The sequence below is a fragment of the Hyla sarda genome, chromosome 1 (genome assembly GCF_029499605.1).
Source record: "Hyla sarda isolate aHylSar1 chromosome 1, aHylSar1.hap1, whole genome shotgun sequence".
Classification (NCBI taxonomy): domain Eukaryota; kingdom Metazoa; phylum Chordata; class Amphibia; order Anura; family Hylidae; genus Hyla; species Hyla sarda.
Window position 1 is genome coordinate 411,184,339 of NC_079189.1, and position 20,045 is coordinate 411,204,383.

Below are 20,045 nucleotides of genomic sequence, written 5' to 3' on the forward strand. Positions count from 1 at the left end.
CGGGCGTGACGTCACACGGGGGCGGAGTCGTGACGTCACAAACTTCCGTTCCGGTGGGCATGGGTCCCCAGCGGTGGGACCCCCGCGATCAGACATCTTATCCCCTATCCTTTGGATAGGGGATAAGATGTCTAGGGGTGGAGTACCCCTTTAAAACTAAAAAAATAAAAATAAATTTTCGGTCACTTCACTTTCTCACTTCACTTTCCAAAAAAAAAAAAAAGGTCCTGGCGGGTCTGCATGGTCTAAGGTTAAAAGTAACAAAAACTATGTACTTTAAGTATCAATGTAATCAGAACATAGTAAAAGAGCCATTTTGCATTGTGAAACATTAAACCCTGAAAAAATGATTGTGTATTTAGGGGAAATGGGAAGTGTTCCCATTTCACCCCAGAAACTTTTTTTCCCTTGATTTCTCAATACATTAAATGGTAAAATAAAAGGTGCCATTAAAAAGTATAGACGTACCCTAATGTGGCTCTGTAAGTGGATATAGAAATCTTTTCAAATCAACTGGCGTCCGATACAGTTTTGTAAATTACTTATATTTAAAAATCTTAAGTCTTCTAGTACTTACCGTATTTTTTGCCGTATAAGATGCACTTTTTCTTCCCCAAAACTGGGGGGGAAAATTCGGTGCGTCTTATACGGCGAATACACCCCTATCGCGGCGGTCCCTGCGGCCATCAATGGCCGGGACCCGCGGCTAATACAGAACATCACCAATCGCGGTGATGCCCTGTATTAACCCTTTAGACGCGGCGATCAAAGCTGACCGCTGCGTCTGAAGGGAAAGTGACACTAACCCGGCGGTTCAGTCGGGCTGTTAGGGACCGCCGCGATTTCACCCCGGCGGTCCCGAACAGCCCGACTGAATAGCCGGGTTAGTGCTTACAGGACACCGGGAGGGACCTTACCTGCCTCCTCGGTGTCTTCTCCGTTCAGGGATCCCCTGTATGGACGGCGCTCTCCTTCCTCGTCATCACGTCGTCGCGTACGTGCATTGGCGTGCGTAACAACGTGATGACCGCGAAAGAGACCGAGGATACCCGGCCGGCAGCAGAGACGTTCCGGAGCGACGGGGACGCTGCGACAGCGATGGAGCTACATCCAGGGCAGCGGGGACACGTGAGTATTACCTCCTATACAGTGGTTTTCAATCTGCGGACCTCCAGATGTTGCAAAACTGCAACTCCCAGCATGCCCGGACAGCCAACGGCTGTCCGGGCATGCTGGGAGTTGTAGTTTTGCAACATCTGGAGGTCCGCAGGTTGAAGACCACTATTGGGTTCAAAATCTTTATTTTTTTTTAGATTTTGCACCTATAAATTGGGTGCGTCTTATACGCCGTTGCGTCCTATAGGGCGAAAAATACGGTATTAGGTGTACCTTGGAGGAAGTTGTGTAGTTTTTTCCAGTCCAACCCTGTGTTCTCTGCTGCTGCCTTTGTCTGTGTCAGAAACTGTCCAGATCATAAGCAAATCCCCATAGCAAACCTCTCCATCTCTGAACAATTACTAACATAGGTGGCAGCAGGGCGCACTGTATCTCACTGAAAAACTAGTTACATTTGTATTTACATTTTTTCCAATCTTATTAATAGTGTGGTCTCAGATTGGGATTTGGCAGCTTTTTGTCTTCTCTTTGGTTAGTCCAGCTTGCTAGGAGTAGATTTTTTTTTTCTAGGGTAGACTGCATACCAGCTTTTGACCCTCGGATTTGTATTGAACATCTAATTGCATTAACACTGCTGTCTGTGTTAAACAAGTTACAAAAGGTATTTCTATTTTAGGTCCAACTACAACTTCTGACAGCTATTGTGAAACTGTTCTTAAAGAAGCCTACAGAGACACAGGAGCTAGTACAGCAAGTATTAAGCTTGGCAACTCAGGTGAATGTTTTAGATGTCCTTATGGTTTTAATGCACTGTTCTTTAGATACATTGTGTAAGACCTATAAGCTGTTTCATATCCGTTTATTATAATTGCATAGTTTGAGCAATATAAAGAATTGGTAACTTTGTTATGCACCACTGTTATCTATTTCTGTATGGGTTTCTTATCTCTATCTCATGCACTTAAATATAGGATTCAGATAACCCAGATCTCCGAGATCGTGGCTATATATACTGGCGACTGCTCTCCACAGATCCTGTTGCTGCCAAAGAAGTTGTCTTGGCAGAAAAACCTTTGATCTCAGAAGAAACTGATCTGATTGAGCCCACTTTGCTGGAGGAGCTTATCTGTTACATTGGTACACTAGCTTCTGTCTACCACAAGCCTCCAACTGCTTTTGTAGAAGGAAGTCGTGGAGTTGTTCCCAAAAGGTTACCACCTCGAACTGGCTCGTGAGTATTGGCTGATATCTTGTGTTTACAGATCTCATGTAGGTTGCAGAGAATAGCTGATAGTAGACTCTACTAGGATAGTGTATGTTACCCCTCTAGGTACAGTGCATCTGAAATGATACTTTTATTTCATGTATGAATGTTCATTATGTGCCCAAGCTGTATGTTTGGATATGTATGACAGACCATGGTTTGTCTATGTATGTATGGTATGTCTATGAATGTGAACCTCTCATATCAGCCATGCCTAGGTGTCCAAAGACCAAGTAGAGCAGCTCCTATAATACCTGGTAGTATACAGCTGCAAGAAATTGTGGCTAGGGCTGGGCAGTATACCGGTTCATACCGAATACCGAAATTTTTGTGCTGCACGATATGAATTTTAACCCATACCGCAATACCGGTTTGGCCCCTCCCCCTTGGGAATGAATGAATCAGCCCTGTGCTGTCCCCACATCGGGGAACTAATCATATGTGACCCGCCAGCGCTGTTCTGCTCCCCCCCCCCCAATTCATTATCAGCCCAGCGAGGTACTACTCACATATGTCAAGCACTGCCCTCCTCCTCTTTGTTTGGGGCCGCTGGCACTGGAACTCACTGTACGCCAGTGGTCTCCAACCTGTGGACCCCCAGATGTTGCAAAACTATAACTACCAGCATGCCCGGACAACCAACGGCTGTCCGGGCATGCTGGGAGTTGTAGTTTTGCAACAGCTGGAGGTCCGCAGGTTTGAGACCACTGCTGTACGCTGTATCCCTATGCCCGGGCTGCAAAAGATAAAGAAAATAAACTTTAACTTACCTACGTCGGCCTTACGCTGGGGACTGGAACGTCGGACAGCCGTCAGCCTATCACCAGCCGCAGTGATGTCCCGCCCCGGCCAGTGATAGGCCGAGCCCACTGTCATGTAAGAAGCCGGCTCCTTACATGACGGTGGGCTCAGCCTATCACTGGCCGGAGCATTGCTGCGACCGGTGATATGCTGACGGCTGTCCGACGTTCCAGTCCCCAGCGTAAGGCCGACTTAGGTAAGTTAAAGTTTATTTTCTTTATCTTTTGCAGCCCGGGCATAGGGATACAGCGTACAGCAGTGGTCTCAAACCTGCAGACCTCCAGCTGTTGCAAAACTACAACTCCCAGCATGCCCAGACAGCCGTTGGTTGTCCGGGCATGCTGGGAGTTGTAGTTTTGCAACATCTGGTGGTCCGCAGGTTGGAGACCACTGGCGTACAGTGAGTTCCAGCGACAGCCGCCCCCAACAAAGAGGAGGAGGGCAGTGCTTGACATATGTGAGTAGTACCCCGCTACAGCGCTGGCGGGTAACATGATTTGGTTGGGGGGGGGGGAGCAGAACATCGCTTGCGGGTCACATCATTTGGGGGGTGAAAGAAACACCGTTATATACCGTGGAACCGCCATAAGTTACAAAAATACTGTGATACACATATTTGGTCATACCGCCCAGCTCTGTGGCTTTAAAACACAAAACAAAACAGTACACCATAAAGTGCACACCCGTTAACTAGGGTTTTAAAGTGTGACTTAAAAACAGCACTACAGGTAGTATTTATATAGTGTCTAGTGGAGGACTTAAATCGTATATATGGAAGTCTGAACTGCTTTTGGTTTGCCTGAAGGAAAGCTTCCCACCTTCCCTGCTACTTAGTAATAGAATATGAGTCTATTTGAAGCAATTCCAAGGCAAACTATAGGGGGTGTAGTATTACATTGCAGACAGACTATTACTAATTTACTTGCTTCTTTGTCTACAGCAACGAGAGTGCAGAAAGCCCAGATGCAGTTACCTCTGTGCAACCCCAAACAGAAACAAACCCTTCAGTCATCCCATCCCAGGGTGATCTGTTGGGTGACCTCCTAAACCTTGATCTAGCACCACCAGTCAGTGGACCCCCCCTGACTACCAGCTCTGTTCCATTAGGTGGAGTAGATCTCCTGAGTGGTGGACTTGACACTCTGGTATGTACATAATATTCAGCCCCTTTATTATACCATATACCTATACCCCAGGTATTTTACCCTCCCAGCATGAGCATCATGAGTGTAAATGGCTGCCCTGCTCCTCCCTCTTACAGGGCACTCTGTATTCATAAGAGAATGTCGGCTCCAGTCCCCGCTCCATTGCCAATTAACACAGCTCTTGCTTTGTGGACCGGAAGTAACTTTGCCAGTGTAACTCTGTCTCATAGAGCTATATTAAGAAAGTGACTTCTGGAACACACTCAATCCCCAGTGTCAATTGGCTGTTCACACTGTAACAGGGGCGACCAGAATTGATGTCCTATCTGGAAAACAAAGTGTCCGATAAGAGGGGGAGCTGTTTACCTTCACCATGCTTATGCTAAAAGGGGAATATAACTTTTTGGTGGAGTGGCCCTTAACGTTTGTATATGTAGGAAGGGACAATTCAAAGGAAATCTATTTAAAAAAAAAAAAAGTGTAATTATAGTACTTGACAAAACATCTATAGACCCTGCACTGTTTAAATGGAATGAATCCATCAACTGAGCATTGGTATAGAGGGTTCTGCAGGTATTATGTGCTGTGGTAGCTGGACCCTTATGCCTGATTTCCGAGCGTGTCAATACTTTTGGCTGAATCTGCTCAGAAACGCATTGACATATATGAAGATGGCACATTTCGGAGTGCCAGTGACTGTTGATTGTGGAATGTCCGCCCGGATATTTTCCAGGGTGTGTTCCATAAGACTGATGCATAGCAAATGTGGTGCCAATATTCAAAAAAGGGATATAAAGAGTTAAACATCTATTGTGATTAAACTAGATTATTCAGTGTAGAGAAAAGATGTCTTAAGAAATTATGTGATCACCATACACAAATATATAAATGGACAGTATAGAGATCTTTCTAGTGATCTTTTTTATACATAGGCCGGTAACCATGACAAGGGGGCATCCACTACGTCTAGAGGAAAGAAGGTTTCACCAACATTACAGACAGATTCTTTACTGTATGAGCAGTGAAACTATGGAACTCTGTCACATGATTATGTGATGGCTGATTTTTTGGACAATTTCATGAGGCGCCTGATGCCTTTCTTAAAAATATAATATTATAAGCTATTAATAGATTACTGGAGTTGAGACAGTGATCCAGGGATTTATTTTGATTACTATAATTGAAATCGGGAAGGAATTTTGCCCTTTTGTTTGGAGCATATGGCATCTGCCACCTTAAAGGGATAGAACAAACTGTTCCGAACACTGGAGCCGGGAGCTTGTGATGTCATAGCCCAGCCCCCTCATTACATCACGCCCCGCTCCCTCAATGCTAGTCTATGGGAGGGGGCGTGAAGTGTATCAAGGGGCTAAGTCACTGAATCAGTGCACAGGGACTGATATTGAACTTATCATGTACTAAGCACTTACTCTGGTAAATGGAGTACATGCAGGAAAGAAATCACTAACAATCATAGTTACAGGAACTGAATAGAATGTGCACTGTCACTTGGAAAAACTTTTGATATTTCCTACAGACATGTCAAAAGTTTTGATGGGTGGAGGTCTGAGTGTTCAGACCTTCACCAATCAGGAGAACGAGCCTGGGAGAATCAAGCACTCAGTGCATTCTCTCCCAGCTCTGTGTCAAGTGATCAAGACACACTCAGTGTACCGCTATGAAGCATGTCTCAATCTCATGGCACATAGGGAGAAGAGCGTGCAGACTTTTCCCGGTTCATTCTCCTGATTGGTAGAGGTCATAACACTCAGACTCACACCAATCAAAACTTTCAGTCGGCTCCATTGGGGGACACAGACCATGGGTATATGCTGCTGTCACTAGGAGGCTTGACACTATGGCAACAAGAAAAGTTGGCCCTTCCCAGCAGGGTATACCTGCCTACAGGCACCTGAGCCCCCTACCTCCCTGCTCGTCTCGCTGTTACAGCCAGGCATGATGCAGGTGACTAAAGCTGACGGAAGACTTCATTAGGTTCATTAAAGGGGTACACCGTTACCTTGCTGTCGGAGCTCCGCTTTCCAGCATCCGGAAGTTATTGTTCCAAACGATGTGTGTGCGGGCTTCCGTGTTCAGGGCCGCCCCTCGTGACGTTACACCCGCCCACTCGTGATGTTGTGCCCCCTTCCCATAGACTTTCGTTAATGGGGGCGGGCATGACGTCACGAGGGGTGGCCCTGAACACGGAAGCCTGCACACACATCGTTTGGAACAATAACTTCCGGATGCTGGAAAGCAGAGCTCTGACAGCAAGGTAACGGAGTCAGTTCTTCTGACTAAGGTGAGGTTTCATCCTCTGGAGACCCCTACTTTGAGCCCACTCCTCTTTAATTGTTACTGGGCAACCCCTATCAACCCCTGGGGATGTGGGGAACGCTATTGTCAGTGGTGTAGGACTGTGCCCTTCCTTTCCCCCTCCCCTCTCTCTGTACAGACAGGCGCCGGCACCTCAGGAGTGTGCAGTTTACTTTCATTATTCGGCAGCCGCACGCTGCGGACAGCTCCCATCCTGCATTCACAAGCAAGCAAGCACCAGCACCTAGCTCCGGCCGCATCTCTTGCTCAATGCGTCCAGAGCACAGTTTCTTACTTCATCCTATCGTCAGCCGCGTGCTGCCGGCGGCGCTTCTCCACGCTCCCTTCCCTCATGCATTCGCAGAGGCAACGTGTAGTAAAAGCAGATGCCATTATAACCTGGGAAATTATCATCCTTTGACCGCAGGCTCTTGTCGGGTACTAGCCCCGCCCTCTCATTGCCAGCGGGGATAGTGCCCTATGAGTTGCGGGCGCGCAAACTAGACTTTTTTTCTCTGCCAATTAGCGCTGTGCGCACGCAGAGGTGTTTCTAAGGGCCATTGAGAGGCGCCCTAGTCTAGTCCGACCCCTCTCTTGTCATTGGTCCTCCATTCCTCCCCTCCTGTCTCTCTCTCTCTTCAGCTGCGGACCGGAGTTCTCCTCACAGCAGCTGCGTTTACTGGGGACACAGATGCTGGGTGAGACTGTTTCAATTTTGCTACGTTCGATCCCAGAACTGTCCCTCCCTCTAGACAGCTAACCGGGGCCCTGGTCACCTATTATACTTGCAAGGGCTGCAATACTAAAATGTCTGGTTCTGCTGAACCCACTTGTTCTGCCTGCACCACTGCACCCACCGACTCTCCTGGTATTACTACTCAGGATTCTCCTCCAGACCCGGTGAGCTCTGCTATCCCTCCAGAATGGGTGTCTTCCCTCTCCCAGTCTATTTCCGACTTGGCTCAGCTCTCCCACATATCAAAAGCAACTACTCTACCATTGGCAGATGCAGCTTCCTTTAAGCATCCGGCAGACAAGAAGGTAGAGACTCTGGCAAAAGTTGCCTTTGCAGCAGCGGGCTCTTCCTTCCTTCCTGGGTATGCTTCTGCCATGGTGTCTAAAACTCTTTCAGTCTGGGCTTCCCAACTCCGCCAGGGTATTCTTTCCGGAATCCCCCGTCGAGGAATTGGCTGATTTAGCTCTCCGACTATCTAGGGCTGGAGACTATCTCTGTTCTGCTTCCATGCAGTCGGCCCGTTGTGTGGCTTTTGCCACAGGCAACCTGGTGGCTCTTCGTCGTTCTATGTGGCTTCAGGCCTGGAACGCATTTGCCGCTTTTAAGAAATCTCTGATGGAGCTTCCTTTTACAGGTTCTCGACTGTTTGGTAAGCGCCTAGATGAGACGGGTGGTAAAAGTTCCTTGTTATCTCAAAATAAGGTTCGCAGTACTACTTCCCATTGAAAGTAGACTTCCTTTTGGGCATTTGGATCCAGTAAAGTGTCCAGACAGGCGCCCTCATGGGACAAGAAGGCTCCCTCCTTCCAGACCCGTCCCTCCAGGAAATCTGATAACCGTTCCGGTCGTTTCACGGCCAAAGCGGGCTCCCGCAAGCCTACCTGGGAGGTCATCTGTTACTCTTCCGGGAAGTTTGGTCCGTGCATGTGCAGGACTCCTGGGTCAGGGATGTGGTATCCAACGGATACCGGATCGAGTTTGCCTCCCTTCCAAGGGATCGCTTTTTTCGTTCCCGGGTCCCCCTCGGGGCATGCTCCAGTCCCTTCTCATTCAGGGAGTGATTGTCCCTGTTCCTCCCGAGGAGCGATTTTTGGAGTTTTATTCCAACCTCTTCATGGTCCCCAAGAAAGGGGGTTCCGTTCGCCCGATCCTGGATCTAAAGTGCCTCAACCAACATATTCTCCTCCGCCATTTCCGCAAAGAGTCTCTCCGTTCGGTCATGGCGTCCATGGATCAAGGAGAGTTTCTTTCCTCAGTGGACATCAGAGATGCCTACCTCCACATTCCAATTTTTCCAGGACATCAGCGCTATCACCACTTTGCAGTTCCGGAAGGCCATTTTCAGTTTGTGGCCCTTCCCTTCAATCTGGCCACTGCTCCAAAGGTCTTCACCAAGGTTCTGGTGCCTGTGATTGCCCTCTTATGGTCGAGGGGTGTCTCAGTGATTCCGTACCTGGACGACCTCCTGATCAAGGCTCCAACCAGGACCCAGAATCTGGAGAGTCTCCGTCTCACCCTTCAGACCTTGTCCCGTTTCGGCTGGATGGTCAATCTGGACAAGTCCAACCTAACTCCCACTCAGTCGTTGATTTTCCTGGGACTCCAGTTCAATATGGCGTCCGCCCGGATTCGGCTTCTGCCGGACAAGCGGCTGAGTCTTTTGTCAGGAGTTCAGATGCTCTAGAACCCTGTTCCAGATTCCATTTGCTTCTGCATGGAGGTTCTGGGTCGGATGGTGGCGGCAATTGAGGCCGTTTGCTTAGTTTCATTACCGTCCTCCTCAACTTGCGCTTCTGTCCCGGTTGGACAGATCTCCGTTATCCCTTGATCGCAGGATCATTCTTCCTCAGAGGTCTCGTCAGTCCCTTCTGTGGTGGCTTCATTCTCCCCTGCTTTTACAGGGGCGCTCCTTTCTGCCCTTCCGTTGGCAAGTCGTCACGACGGACGCCAGTCTTTCGGGTTGGGGAGGGGTCTTCAGGGACCGGACAGTCCAAGGCCTTTGGTCCCCCGAGAAGCCCTTCTCCCCATCAACATTTTGGAACTGAGGGCAATCTATCTTTTCCTGTGCCATTGGGAGATCCTTCTTTGGGACCATCCTGTTCATGTCCAGTCGGACAACTCCACTGCTGTGGCGTATATCGATCGCCAGGGCGGCACTCGCAGCTCGGCAGCGATGGCTTAGGTGTCCAGGATTCTTCCCTTGGCGGAACTCAGAGTGCCAGCCATCTCAGCAATTCACATCCCAGAAGTGCAGAACTGGGAAGCGGACTTTCTCAGCCGATCCTCATCCGACCCCAGCGAGTGGTCTCTTCATCCGGAGGTGTTTGCAGAGACTTGCAACCTCTGGGGCACTCCAGACATGGACTTATTTGCGTCCCGCCACAACCAGAAGGTTCCTCACTTTGTGGCGAAGTCCCGGGATCCCTTGGCTCTGGCTTTGGATGCCCTGGTGATTTCTTGGTCGGACTTTGCCCTACCCTATCTTGTCCCTCCTCTTCCTCTCCTTCCCAGGTCAAGGCAGAGGGCATTCCCGCCGTTCTCGTGGCTCCGGGCTGGCCCAGGAGGGTGTGATATGCCGATGTGGTCCGACTACTGGAAGATGTACCGCTGCACCTCTCTCTTCATCCAGGCCTTCTCTTTCAAGGTCCGCTTTGCCACCCCAATTTACTTTCTCTGCATTTGACGACGTGGCGGTTTAGACCGCGGTTCTGAGGGCTCGAGTTTTCTCTCCCCAAGTGATTCGCACTTTGATCAGGGCATGCAAGCCCTCTTCTGCGAAGATTTACCACCGTACTTGGCAGTCTTATTTTCGCTGGTGTGACTCTCATTCCTTTTCTCCAGTTATGTTCTCTCTCCCTCGACTTCTTTCCTTTTTGCAGTCGGGGCTAGAACAACAGTTAGCTCTCAGTTCCCTTAAGGGACAGGTTTCGGCCATTTCCACTCTCTTTCGACGTCCTCTAGCGTCTGATCCCCATGTCCAGACTTTTCTTCAGGGAGTGGCCCACGCAGCCCCTCTTTACAGGTCCCCTACACCACCTTGGGACTTGAACTTAGTTCTTGGTGCCCTGCAGGGTGCTCCCTTCGAACCTCTCAGGGACATTCCTCTCGCCTCGTTTCCTGGAAGGTGGCGTTCTTCATTGGAATAACCTCTATTAGGAGAATTTCAGAGCTTGCTGCTCTCTCCTGCCGTTCTCCCTTCCTGATCATACACCAGGACAAAGTTGTTTTCCGTCCGGTTCCGTCCTTCTTACCTAAGGTTGTTTCTGTTTTTCATCTTAATGAGGACATCGTCCTTCCGTCCTTTTGTCCGGCTCCATCTCATCCCAAAGAACGTTTGCTCCACAAACTAGATGTGCTGAGGGCTCTTCGGACCTATCTGTCACTTCTTCTTTTCGACATTGTGACTCCTTTGTTCTCACGGAAGGTCGCCGTAAAGGACAACCTGCTTCAAAGGACACCTTTTCTCGGTGGATTCGGTCTTCTATTTCGGAAGCTTACCACTGCAAGGGGAAGACCCCACCCTTCAGGGTTTCTGCTCATTCCACTCGTTCTGTCGGGGCATCCTGCGCTCTCCGGAACAAGGCTTCGGCCTCGCAGGTTTGTAGAGCGGACACATGGTCGTCTTTGCACACCTTCACGAGGTTCTACCAGGTTTTGCATCTGCTGATGCTAGTCTGGGCCGTAAAGTTTTGCAGGCGGCGGTGGTCCAGCCTTCCACCCTGATTGGTTTTCCTTTGCCCACCCTAGGAACTGCTTTGGTACGTCCCATGGTCTGTGTCCTCCAATGGAGCAGATAGAGAAAAGGAGATTTTTGTAATTACCGTAAAATCTCTTTCTCGTAGGACCCAATGGGGGACACAGCACCCGCCCTTATTTTCTCTGGTGTTCCTGGTTCGGTTACCTGTCTGAGGGTGTGTTCAGTTAACTTTTATTCTTGGTTTCCTCGGACAGTTCATGTTTTTTTTTTTTTTTTTTTTTTTTTTTTTTCTGATCTGTCGGTCCTCTCCTACTGCTCTGGGACTAAAACTGATTAGCTCAGGTGCCACTGATTAGCTCAGGTGCCTGTAGGTGGATATACACTGCCGGGTGGGCCGTCTTTTCTTGTTGCCATAGTGTCAAACCTCCTAGTGAAAGCAGCATATACCCATGGTCTGTGTCCCCAATGGATCCTCTGAGAAAGAGATTTTACGGTAAGCATAAAAATCGCCTTTTTGACATGTCTTAAGGAAATATCAAACGTTTAAGTGAGTCTTGTACTGAGCCACACACTGCTCTCTAGGGTAAACTTGTCAATAGTCCCTTTTATATGTCTCATGCTTTGCTCTGTAGTAAAATGTCTGTCATTTCAAAAAACTTTTGACATGCGAAAAGTTTTGATCAGTTGGAGTCTCAGTAGTGGGATCCACACCGATCAGGCGCACTTTACTCCCCGGCTTGTAGTGATCCATCCTGCAGCCCTATAGATTCATAAGGGTCTATTCACACATACAGTATCCCACGCAGATAACTAAATGACAACACGGCTTTAAATCCTGCACATCAAATCTGCGGACGATGCTGTACATATGAATAGACCCCAATGGAGCCCCAGGAAGTAGTTCGGAAAGTGAAGCATGCTTATCCCCACTTGTTTTCCTGGACCGTGGGTGTCTCAGAGCACTGAGACCCTGACCGATCAAAACTTTTGGCTTTTTTTTTTTTTTTTTTAAATAAGCAGGGTTACTTTAAAATGGAAAATAATTGATGTCTTTCACAGTGTATTAGGCTGATCCTTTCTTTTCATGTTTTTTCTCTTTCTGTCAATGTTCTTTCCTGTGCTGCTCCTGCCTGCTGCTCTCCGGCTTTTTTGTGTGTGTCTCCCTGCCTCTTTTCTGGTTGCCTGTGCTCTACCTTCCCTCCCATCTGCTTCAACTCCAAAGATTGTGGAAGACACAGAAGGGGTATGCTAGGGAGCACTATACATCTATACTGCATGGATTGTTGGGGGTTGGTTTTAACCCTATAGGGTTTCATCAAAATCACCCACTGTACAGAATTACATTCACGGGACACACTCACTAGAAAGCGCCATGACATCCTGGGGATTCTAGGGTAGTACTGTGGACACTTTAAATCCAACATTCTTAAAAGAACTCTTCTTGTTTTATTTAATTCTTTCTTACTTTACAGCTGGGTGGTGACACTGGTCCAAATATAAGTGTAAGTACAATTCAATTTCTTTGTTTTCCATTGCATGGATGTTTGGTATAACAATAATAATGATTGTAATAAGCTTTAATCATATAGCAACAACATATTCTGCAGCTATTCTAGTTTGTGATTGATTGGTCTTATTTGTTTAAGGCACTTTTTTCTTTTTATGTTTTTTTATTTTTTTTTTTTTTATTTTTTTTTTTTATCACAGTTGTCATAATGTAGATACATATGATCACAAATGGCCTGTAGGTGGTGATATGATTGTAAAGTAATGTGTATCATTACCACTATTATTTTGTAGACTATATCTCCCTATTGCTTCTCTCTTGTAGCTGTCAACTGGCTTCATGGCTCCTCCAGTGGCTCCAGCACCCCTTGGCCCCCCACTCTCTGGAGGACTTGGTGACCTCTTTGATTTGGGTGGTGGAACAGGTGCAAATATTGGATCTTATGTACCTCCAAAGACAGTAAGTAATACTTTTTCACATATGCAATCTTGCAGGATCTTATATTTTTTGAAAAGTCTAAAAATTTCACAGCAAAATAGTTTGGCAAACTGTCAGAATAATACCATGTACTAGGAGCGAGTGGTTTGTTTTACATGCAGCCTCTTGTATAGAGGCTGGTTATATGAACATGTTAATCTATGACATGTGTGGTACCATAGCATGTGTCATATTTTGGGAGCATTGATTTTAAACCCCTTTTAAAATTACATGCGTCCCATTAATAGAGTGTATGTAGCTATTGAGCCCTTTTTTTTTCTTTCAACAGGTATGGTTACATGCAATGAAGGGAAAAGGCCTGGAAATTAGCGGCACTTTCGCCAGAAGATCTGGTGGAGTATTCATGGATTTGCATTTTACCAACAGAGCCCTTCAGGTCATGAGCGACTTTGCTATACAGTTCAATCGCAACAGGTATACAATGTGATCAATAGAGGCCTCTGGGAGAATTTTTATTAATAATATATTAAGCTAAATCATTCCTTTACTTAACAGCTTTGGGTTGGCACCAGCAGCTCCTCTACAGATTCTTACCCCTTTGGCCCCCAATCAATCTACAGAAGTCTCTCTTCCTTTAAATACAATTGGATCTGTCATGAAAATGGAGCCTCTCAATAACTTGCAGGTGAATTGCCTAAACTTGTTATTATTCATAGTACAGTATGTTAATCCATATTTCAGCTTTTTTTCTCAATGTGTAAAAAAAATTTTGTAATTTTTTATTTTTTTATTTTTATTTTTATTTTTTTGCTATCATTAAAACATCTATTATTTATGAACCATAGTCCATTGTTTTTGTGGTTTAATGCAGTATTTCTCTGTTCCTGCAGGTGGCAGTAAAGAACAATATTGACGTCTTTTACTTTAGTGTTGTCTATCCACTTCACATTTTATTTGTGGAAGATGGAAAAATGGGTGAGTATTTATGGGGGTCTCCAACTTTTCTCAAATATTCCTTCTTTTCGTGACCAGCATGATGGTTTTTTTTTTTTCTTTACAATCTTTGAATCAAAAGATTCTTGCATTTATTGTTTAGTGTTGTGCTAAGCGTAGAGCTGTGTGGGGGTTATCATATAGAAGACAACTTGAATGAAGAGTTAAAAATATACAGGGGGCGCTCCCTGATGAGGTGTATCCGTTGGTGTGTTCCCTTCACCACACCCAGGTGATATACCAACTTTTTTTTTTTTTTTTTGGAAGATGCACCGAAATTAGCAGCAAGTGGCATAGGTAAAGGGGAATACGATAGTTGGCTGCTGCCCTCTTACCGGTATCGGACCCCAGTAGTAGTGAACAATGGAGATAGACGAAATGAGTAAAAGAAACCGGTTTAGCGGAGGAGCTGCACAACTGTAGCCATGAAGACTCGAGTAGCACAGGACAAAATAACTTTTATTGATAGAATTCAGGACAACGCATTTCGGCATACCCTAATGCCTTCCTCAGGTCCACTTATGGTTCCCAGGAGTTGATTATGCTAAGTTCTGGGTTGCTGGTTGTGGATGTCCTGTCTCTTACTGTGCTGTCGCGGTCTGACTGTCTTTCGCATATAGAAGACAGAACTCACCAGTTTCTATTCACTTTTTTTTTTTCATGAACAGAGCGACAGATGTTTTTGGCTACATGGAAAGACATTCCCAATGAGAATGAAGCACAGTTCCAGGTCAGAGACTGTCCTCCCAGTCCAGGTAAGTGTTCCATGGATATTAAGTAATCCTAAATAAATGAAACTGTAGTTACAACAGACTATTATGCATTTTGTTTCCAAGAAAATGCTGTATTTTCCTCTACTGTATGTGCTGACAGGGAGCAGCACCATCCCTAGTAACTCTTACCTCTGCAGACTGCTACTGTCTGTTATCCGAGGAGAGGTTGTCCTAGCTCAGAAGTTCATTTTTTCAACCAAAAGTTAAGCAAACAAATTGCATAACTTTCCTGCTTCGGCTGCTTTCGGCTGAAAAGTTGAATTGCCAAGATTGTGGCACTATGTCTGGAATGGTGATAGGGAGGTATGGCCTGATAAGTTGTCCCACAGCATGAAGAATTACCCATAGAAGATGTACAGTAAATCTTGTTTACCTATTTTTTATGCTTATTATTATTGATGCTCCCTATAGTCTGAAACATATGGTGCTTTATACCTTTGTCTCCTTTTTCCCAAGGATTGCTGGGACAGGATGTCTGTTCAGTCCTAGCAGAACTAGTATTGTAATTGTCAGTGTCTCTTTCCTGTGGACCATTATCACAAAGTTGGTCAGTTTTCACATAACGTGCTCACAGTAGAATGTAACGCCAATGTTATCTTTTATATGTTAATGTCCAGCTGTTTTACAGTACTGCTTTTATTTCACAGATGCTGTCAGCAACAAGCTGCAGGCCAGCAATGTCTTCACAGTGGCCCGGCGTACAGTTGAAGGCCAGGACATGTTGTACCAGTCTATAAAGTTAACAAATGGCATTTGGGTACTAGCAGAACTGAGGATGCAGCCTGGAAGTCCTAGCTGTGCAGTAAGTATCTGCTATTAGTTGTCGCTCGGTCTGGTCAGTGCATTGATATAAGGCAACTGATAAAAGCCTTAGCTTTTATGTGAATATATCTGTATATATTGGCTTTAATGCCAAGAGTTTTTATTCCTATAGAGGCATGAAGTATTTTTCATTAGTCAACCCTTAACCCCTTAAGGACGCAGCCCTTTTTCACCTTAAGGACTGAGCTCTTTTTCGCAATTCTGACCACCGTCGCTTTACGAATTAATAACACAAACGCTTTTACCGAATATTCTGATTCTGATATTGTTTTTTCATGACATATTCTACTTTATTTTGGTGGTAAATTTTCGGCATTACATGCATCCTTTTTTGGGGAAAAATCCCCAAATTTCATGAAAATTTTGAAAATGTTGCATTTTTCTAACTTTGAAGCTCTCTACTTGTAAGGAAAATGGATATTCCCAATACATTTTATTTTTATTCATAAATACAATATGTCCATTTTATGTTGGCATCATAAAATGGACATATTTTTGCTTTTTTTTAAAATTAGAGGGCTTCAAAGTAGAGCAGCAATTTTCAAAAATTTCATGAAAATTGCTAAATCTGAAAGGACAGATGTTACGGAACTACAACTCCCAGCATGCCTGAGTTGTAGTTTGGCAACATCTGGAGGCCTACCGTTTGGGCACCACTGTAACAGTGGTCTCCAAACTGTGACCCTCCAGATGTATCAAAACTACAACTCCCAGCCTTTGGCTGTCTGGGAATGCTGGGAGTTGCAGTTTGGCCTTCCTAGTGGTTGCCACAGTAAAGATCACTTTACGTTCACTTTCAACCCACTGTCCTGCACTGCCATTGGTCAGAATCAGTTCTGACCAATGGCAGGGGATAGGAGGAGATCGCAGCACTGCAACCTCGCTCCTAGCCCTCAGGATGATCGGGGCTGTCACTGACGGCTCCGATCATCCCTATTTTCCGGGTGATCGGGTCACCAGACCCGATCAGCCCGGAATAGCATAAAATCGCATGTCTGAATTGACATACGATTTTCTGCGATCAGCGACAGGGGGGGGGGGGGGTCTCGGGACCCCCTGGGCGATGTGCTGGGATGCCTGCTGAACGACTTCAGCAGGCATCCCGGTCCGGTCCCCAACCGGTTAGTGGCGGGGACCGGAATTCCCACAGGCGCATGCATACGCCCCACGTCCTTAAGGACTCGGGATGCAGGGCGTATGCATACGACCCGGCGTCCTGAAGAGGTTAAAGGCATTAATATTTATAATTACCATGACACCATGAGTAGTACCACGAGTGCAGTGATCATACTGTTTAGTCTATGCTAAAGACTGATGAGTTTCACACTTTATTTATTTATTTTTTACTAAGTGCAGCCAAAAATTGTAGATGAGACCATCCTGCATGCATCAGGTTTTGAAGAGAGGGAGGCTGCATTCATTTTTTCCTGCATTATGGCTGATTATAAAAAAAATATATATGTCTAAGCCTTATTCTAAGAATGTTTGGTACATGATATATAAGTTGACCAACTTTTATAAAGACTGGTCCATCGCTACAAGCATCCTGCATTTAAAGAAGCACTGATATGATATTTTGTACCCATTAGCCACCTGTATAGTACAGTTAGTTTCCTTACTGGTGCCTTTATGAGCTGGCTGTCGGCTCCATTCCAGATCATGCAATGGCCCTCCTTCTCAGTGAAGCTTGCATTGTGTTTGTACATGCTCTCTATTCACTCCACTGAGCATATCTGTTTGCTTCCCATTAAAGTGAATTGGCAAAGTGAGTTTTGCTGCATACATGACTCACTGCAAGTGTCAGCTAGTCTGTTTTCCAATCACATGATTCAGGTCACAACTGGACCGGAGTCATTAACCGTCTTATAAAGGCATCAGTAAGGATATGAACTACACAGCATAGTACATCAGAGAGGTGGCTTATGGGATACAAATTGCTGGAAGGGCGTCTTCAATTTGATAGGTCAGGATGCATGAAGACTTCACACCTATCATTCAGGATCAGTTTTTGCACTTTTAAATTGGTTAACATTATAAATACTGCATTTGTTTAGACATTTGTTTCCTCTTCACCTTAATGTGGCTATTTTTTATTTTTATTTGTACTATTGTATAAAGGGTTATCCAGGCTTAGAAAAACAGAGCTGATTTCTTCCAAAAACAGTCAAAACATGTCCTCCGGTTGTGTGTGGTATTACAGATCTGCTTTATTGAAGTCAATTGAGCCAAGTTGTAATACCACACACAACTTGAGGACGTGTGGTGCTTTTGAAAACATTATATGTTTTTCAAGGATAACCCCTTTAGGAAGCCAGTTTAGAATAAACATTGGTAGAGTTAATGTGGAAACCTAGTTCAGTGAAATCATTATAAAATCCCATTACAAAATGAAAATATAGCCTCCACTTTGTAGAAGCATTACAGATTTTATATTTCTTGTATTGATCCTGAATTCCCAATTATCCAGCCTTCAGAGCAGAAGTCTCCCAGCATTCATGGCTGGCTCGATGTCTGTACAGAGTGTTCTGTGGTTATTGACCTCTAAATGCTTTACAGTAATCCAAATGAATGAGAATTATGTTTTCTGTTAACAGCTATCTCTGAAGTGCCGGGCACCTGAAGTATCGCCATTCATCTTCCAAGCCATTGAAATAGTGTTGAAGAACTAGCACCAGCTATATGACGATCACCAACCTTCCCGTATGAAGGCTGGGCATATGGGAAAGATGCCTTGTGCGCATGTGTCTGCTACTTTTCTAATCGGGATAAATGAACGTGGACCAAATGAATAGTGTTGATTTTATTCTCTTACTCTCAAAGTTGCTCCTAATCCTGCCTTCATTTTAAAACCTTTGCTACCATGTGGACAGCACAGGGGTTAAACAGGTCACTACTCTTAAGAGTATGTTGTTAGATATCACCCTTTTTATGGTAGATGCTGTATTGGTTCTGCTGGATCCTGTTAATTTAAACAATAAAGAACTTGGATAAAAATGTACATAATAAAACCTTTGATATGTGTGATTCTCGACCTTCATTTATGATGTATTCTCTTGTAAGAGGGGATACGGTGTAGGTTAAAAAAAAATTATACTGTAAATCTCGAATTTATATTATCTAGTGCAGTCTCTTCTCAATGTAGAGCAACATGATACAACAGGGACAGAAAAAATAAATTCTCTAAGTCTTCTATAGGATGTGGTCTGTCTTTTAGTCCCTAAAGGTCCCTATATAATTTAGATAAAAGTTGTCCAAACTGGCTGACTTCATGGGGACCAGCTAACTGTCTATAGTGTATGTTTGATCTTCTGACTCTACCCAACAGTGGGTGTCAGGGGAGAGAAGATTTAGGCATGTTGGGGGAGATTTATCAAAGCTGTCTGTCCCGCATCAATATAGGCCAAACTACAGAGGGTTAGGTTGGTCTATTGTGCGCCTAATTTATCAAAAGGTGCAAGGCTCTTGATAAATTCTGCACACGGACTTCGGGATCTATACTTAAGACTTTATATAAACCTGCTCCAGCATGGTCTGACATTACGGCGTACTTTTCAGCCGATGCGACTTGTCGCTGAAAAGTTGCTATTGATAAATTCAGCACCAATGCATTTTTCCAGCCAAATGACATTCTAATGTGGTGTTTTACCATTATATATGGTAAAATCTTTATCCTCACCATCCCTGGGGGGCAGGAACGTCCCCCGCTGGACCCATAAGAAGCTCCCTAAGCAGACTGAGCAAAGCGGTGATGCGGGCTGTCAATCATGCGGAGAGGGCGTTATTACAGTGCAGCCGACGGGACTAGGTAAGTATAGTTCCCTGCCCAGGCTGCTACTTTTGGGGGAGACTTGCAAACTTCATATCCTCACCATCTCTGGTGTTGTCCTTAGGTTGTGTGTGGTATTACAACTTTTCTCCATTCACTTTAAAAAGTACCTGCCACCAAGTAAATAGGGATTATGTTCTTTCTAGTCTGTTCCCCTCTTCATCCTGAATCCCCAGCACTTTTTTTCTTTTTTAATTTTGCCCATTATTTCTTGAGTTATGCCTTTATAAAGTCTGCTCACTGCCTGTGAGCTTTTTCTGCTGCAGCCGCTGGCTCCCGCCTGCATGATTGACAGACAGGCAGGGAGCGAGAGATATGCAGAGCAGAGTTCGGACTTGTGCCAGTCTGTGGGTTATACAGGTCCTGCTGAACACTACAGAACAGAGACCCCTAGCGGCCACTTTTTCAAAGGTAAAAAACTGATGGACAGAAGATATTTTATGAACATACATGGCAAATAGGCATACCATTACATAAGGAATAACATAGCAAAGGTTTTACTTGATGACCGGTACTCTAATGGAAGTGAGCTGCAATACCACACCCAACCTGAGGATTAAAAAGCAGCTATGTTAATCTAATTTTGGATATCCCCTTAAAAAAAAAAAACA

General features: G+C 45.3%; 1 protein-coding gene across 4 annotated transcripts in view; it reads left to right on the plus strand.

Annotated features, from left to right (window-relative positions):
* Positions 1 to 18,632, plus strand: part of AP1B1 (adaptor related protein complex 1 subunit beta 1) — a 39,752-nt gene extending 21,120 nt beyond the window's left edge. For 3 of the 4 annotated variants that reach the window (XM_056528715.1, XM_056528716.1, XM_056528718.1), the window contains exons 12-23: positions 1,793 to 1,891; positions 2,088 to 2,347; positions 4,122 to 4,326; positions 12,298 to 12,318; positions 12,548 to 12,577; positions 12,907 to 13,041; positions 13,349 to 13,494; positions 13,576 to 13,705; positions 13,911 to 13,995; positions 14,682 to 14,768; positions 15,434 to 15,588; positions 18,203 to 18,632. In XM_056528715.1, coding sequence (XP_056384690.1) covers positions 1,793 to 1,891; positions 2,088 to 2,347; positions 4,122 to 4,326; positions 12,298 to 12,318; positions 12,548 to 12,577; positions 12,907 to 13,041; positions 13,349 to 13,494; positions 13,576 to 13,705; positions 13,911 to 13,995; positions 14,682 to 14,768; positions 15,434 to 15,588; positions 18,203 to 18,277 — 1,428 coding nt within the window. In that variant the 3' untranslated portion in view covers positions 18,278 to 18,632. The remainder of the gene's footprint in view (positions 1 to 1,792; positions 1,892 to 2,087; positions 2,348 to 4,121; positions 4,327 to 12,297; positions 12,319 to 12,547; positions 12,578 to 12,906; positions 13,042 to 13,348; positions 13,495 to 13,575; positions 13,706 to 13,910; positions 13,996 to 14,681; positions 14,769 to 15,433; positions 15,589 to 18,202) is intronic. The other variant, XM_056528719.1, reaches the window with a different exon arrangement.
* Positions 18,633 to 20,045: the final 1,413 nt, after the last annotated feature.